Raw genomic sequence first — 3,534 nt, 5'->3', positions numbered from 1 at the left:
AGAGAGAGAGACAGAGAGAGATACATAGATATATATAGCATTGGGAGGTTTATCCGGGTAACAGGCCCTCTATAGCATTGGGAGGTTTATCCGGGTGACAGGCCCTCTGTGGGCTCTCCAGTCTCTCAGGAAGGCACGAGGGAGGCCCCTTTCTCTGTGGACAGCCAGCCTCCAGAGGCAAGGAGGGAGTTGTGTGTGTGCTTACCAAGCACACCCCCAGCTGTGTGAGTGCCATTGGAATAATAAATTCAGTATGGTAATGAAAAAAAAGAAAGAAAAGACCAGGTTTGGGTCAGGTGCAGCTTAGTCCCCAGAGTAACATCCTTGCTTTTCAACACTTTAAAGAGGTCGTGTGCAGCAGAGTTGCCCAGTGCAACGCATCATTTGACCTCTCGGCTGCTGCTTCCATGAGCATTGTTGGTGGATCCAAGCCAGACAAAATCCTTGACAACTTCAATCTTTTCTCTGTTAAGCGCCATGTTAACTATTGGTCCAGTTGTGAGGATTTTGTTTTCTGTCACATTAAGTGACAGTAAAGTGACAGTATTGTAATCAATACTGAAGGCTATAATCTTTGATCTTCATCTAAAACGATAGTAACATATAATTTCAACTAAGCAAAACAATGTTATGAGGACCTGCCAAAGACATGCCTAACGATTCGTATTTCCAACTTCAACTTCATTTGGGTTCACATCCACCATTATTCTGTGCATACTTGTGTCTGTGGCTAAAGACAAAGACTTCTTCTAGCCAAGCCCCTGACGGTGTGGACACCAGAGTATCACTGCTGAGCCAGTCCTTGCTGCGTCTAACTCCCATGTCTGTGTTTCATGCAGGACTCATTTCAGGCCTGGTTCCAATGTACATTGGAGAGATTGCTCCAACCACGCTCAGGGGTGCTCTGGGCGCGCTTCACCAGCTGGCCATTGTCACTGGGATTCTGGTTAGCCAGGTAACAACTGCCCATCCTCAACTTCACCTACCCTCTTCATCTCTGCCTACCTGGTTTCGCTGTAGTCTACCACAGAGGAAAGGGGGGAAATTACCAACAGGGATAGACATGGTATCAAAATACAGGCACATGAGCTCCAATTAATTATTTCCACTCCTTGCTTTTTCCCTGGGGCTAAGGTAGGCTTGGCACTGCGGTGACCCGGCAAGCTTCCAACCTCACTTGCATTTCCAGAGCTGTTTCTAGAATGAAAGGATTCTTTTAGATTTCAAGGGGTTGAAAGCTTCAAATATGGATAGTTTGTCTGAAGCGTCTTACCTGGAATTCTAATATATAAATAATCACCACAAAAGCTATTGGTCAAGTGGGCTGGCAGCTTGGAGCCTGGCTTCAGTCTTCCTCTTACCCCGAGATCTCAGAGGCAGCGCTGGTAACGCAAGGCCGAGGACTATTCAGAGGGCGGTCTATCCCAAGCCTGATTCTGTCACATTAATATTTTGTGCATAAAGGTCCAACCTATTTATCTAGGAAAGAACTTATAAGCAAAGGTTAAAGTTACTCGTGATTTTAATACAATATAATCCCATCTAGTTGCTTGGAGACTACATGTGTACTGCTTTAGAGATCCTATGTGTTCTTGATAGTTTGGTTGATTCCTATCTTAAGTGTCCCATTGGAGTGGGTGGAAACAAATCCAGGTGGATTCTTTGTAAAACAAACAGTCTCTACGTTAGTTTAAGGGGAAACACACTAGCAAAAGCCCCGATCCTGTGAATACTTGAACCAAAGCTGTCAGGAATCAAGTTGCTGTGGAAGGCAGCCTCACCGTGCTGGGCTTTTGATATGCTTCCTACCTGCCTTTTCAGGTTGTTGGCCTTGAGTTTGTCCTGGGCAATGCCGACCTGTGGCACATCATGCTGGGCCTTCCTGCTGCAAGAGCCTTACTCCAGTCTCTACTGCTCCTCTTCTGTCCAGAAAGCCCTCAGTACCTTTACATCACGTTAGAAGAGGAAGCCAAAGCAAAGCAGAGTAAGGCTGTGGGTTGCTCATTGTTCCTTTCGCATTGTTTTGGAATCCTCGGCTCCTGCAAAAGAGTGTGCATGAATGTCTACTTGTGAAGACAGGCACATGCCTTCCAGGTGAAGCCCCTGACTCCCTGTAAGAAGAGTGTGCAGAATCACTTGCATGTAATTGGTGCATGCATGCCATTTTGCACCCATAAGTGTTCACTCCTGCTCTACCCAGAAAACTCACATGGAGGGTTTTGGACTTAGTTAGAAGCTTCTTACAGGCCCTCCCAGTGTTATGGTTCTATGGCTAGAAGGATCACATTCCTTGTCATGGGGTGAAGCCAAATATTCAGCTTCCTTTTTCTAGAATATCAATATTTAATTTAACACAATAATAATTTCCTATACTTACGCAATAGTATAAGTACATATACTTAACACGACAAGCCACAAGTGTTGCGTGAAATTGTGGCTCTTTCATTGACATTGTAAAAGTAAACTTCATTTTTGTCTTTGACTCGAGTCGATTAAACCTGACCATTTGGGGGCACAGGCTTGAAAAGGCTCAGAGGATGTACTGATGTCACCAAAGACATGACCGAGATAAAAAAGGAAAAGGAAGAAACTCTAAGAGAACAGAAAGTCTCCATAATTCAGCTCTTCACCAATTCCAGCTACCGACAGCCCATCCTAGCAGCTCTGATGCTACACATGGCCCAGCAGTTTTCTGGCATCAACGGGGTAAGTTTAAGAGTACTTACTCCCCAACTCCAACAGCAAGGGGAATCAAAGTAGCGGAGGTATAACTTTCAATAGCTGAGAGACATTCGAAAATGTTTATACCTAATGTGCATTATTCCAAAAAAGCATATATTAAATTAGTATTCATTTTCTTTTGTCTCAACAAATATTAAACTGTCTGTAATTATATTATATGTCTATTAAGGTAAAGGCAAAATAGCCAAAAGTCATCATAGATCCAAACAGGAACAAAGGACCGTGATGAACTGTGGGGGCTTCTGGAGCTGAGTATGAAATGTAGAATTTCTGATAGCCTGGGCAAAAGGGAGTCTCTCATTCCCTCTAATCTGCAAGGTAAAGCCGGAATGCACTGCCCTCAGCCTGGCTCTGACTCATCGTGTTTCCGAGAGCACAACTGTTTATGAGAGCCGACAACCTCATCTTTCTCCCACGGAGCAGTGGTGGGGGTGAACTGCTGACCTTGCAAACCAGCTTCCTAATGGCCAAGAAATTTTTACCGCATTTAGGGAGGGGAACTTTAAAACAAAGTCTATAAGAGTATAAAATGACATGATGGTGACAAGTGAAGGTAGCTAAGACAAAACTGAAAAACATACTGAGGATTAGTCAACATTTTTGTTATTTTATTTAAACAACTGCATTGTACAGATCAGATGGTATTTTAGAATCCTAGCTTCTAGAAAGATAATTTAAGCATTTGTTAAGAAACTAGATCAGGGGGTGGGAGGAGTGATGAGTGGTTTGAACTGCTGGATGCAGAGTGAATGGTCTGAAATGTAATTCACAATCAGAAATTCTTTTTTTTTT

The 3,534-nt window shown here is 43.5% G+C and overlaps 1 protein-coding gene across 1 annotated transcript in view; it reads left to right on the top strand.

Moving 5' to 3' along the window:
- Positions 1-3,534, top strand: part of SLC2A2 (solute carrier family 2 member 2) — a 49,204-nt gene that overhangs the window by 34,395 nt on the left and 11,275 nt on the right. Inside the window, exons 5-7 of the mRNA XM_045297581.1 lie at positions 840-955; positions 1,822-1,984; positions 2,519-2,706. Of these exons, the coding sequence (XP_045153516.1) occupies positions 840-955; positions 1,822-1,984; positions 2,519-2,706 (467 nt within the window). The remainder of the gene's footprint in view (positions 1-839; positions 956-1,821; positions 1,985-2,518; positions 2,707-3,534) is intronic.

Source organism: Echinops telfairi, unplaced genomic scaffold, assembly GCF_000313985.2.
Source record: "Echinops telfairi isolate 266 unplaced genomic scaffold, ASM31398v2 ScPeMD7_7420;HRSCAF=8458, whole genome shotgun sequence".
NCBI classification, from domain to species: domain Eukaryota; kingdom Metazoa; phylum Chordata; class Mammalia; order Afrosoricida; family Tenrecidae; genus Echinops; species Echinops telfairi.
This window is presented reverse-complemented; position numbering and strand designations above follow the sequence as displayed.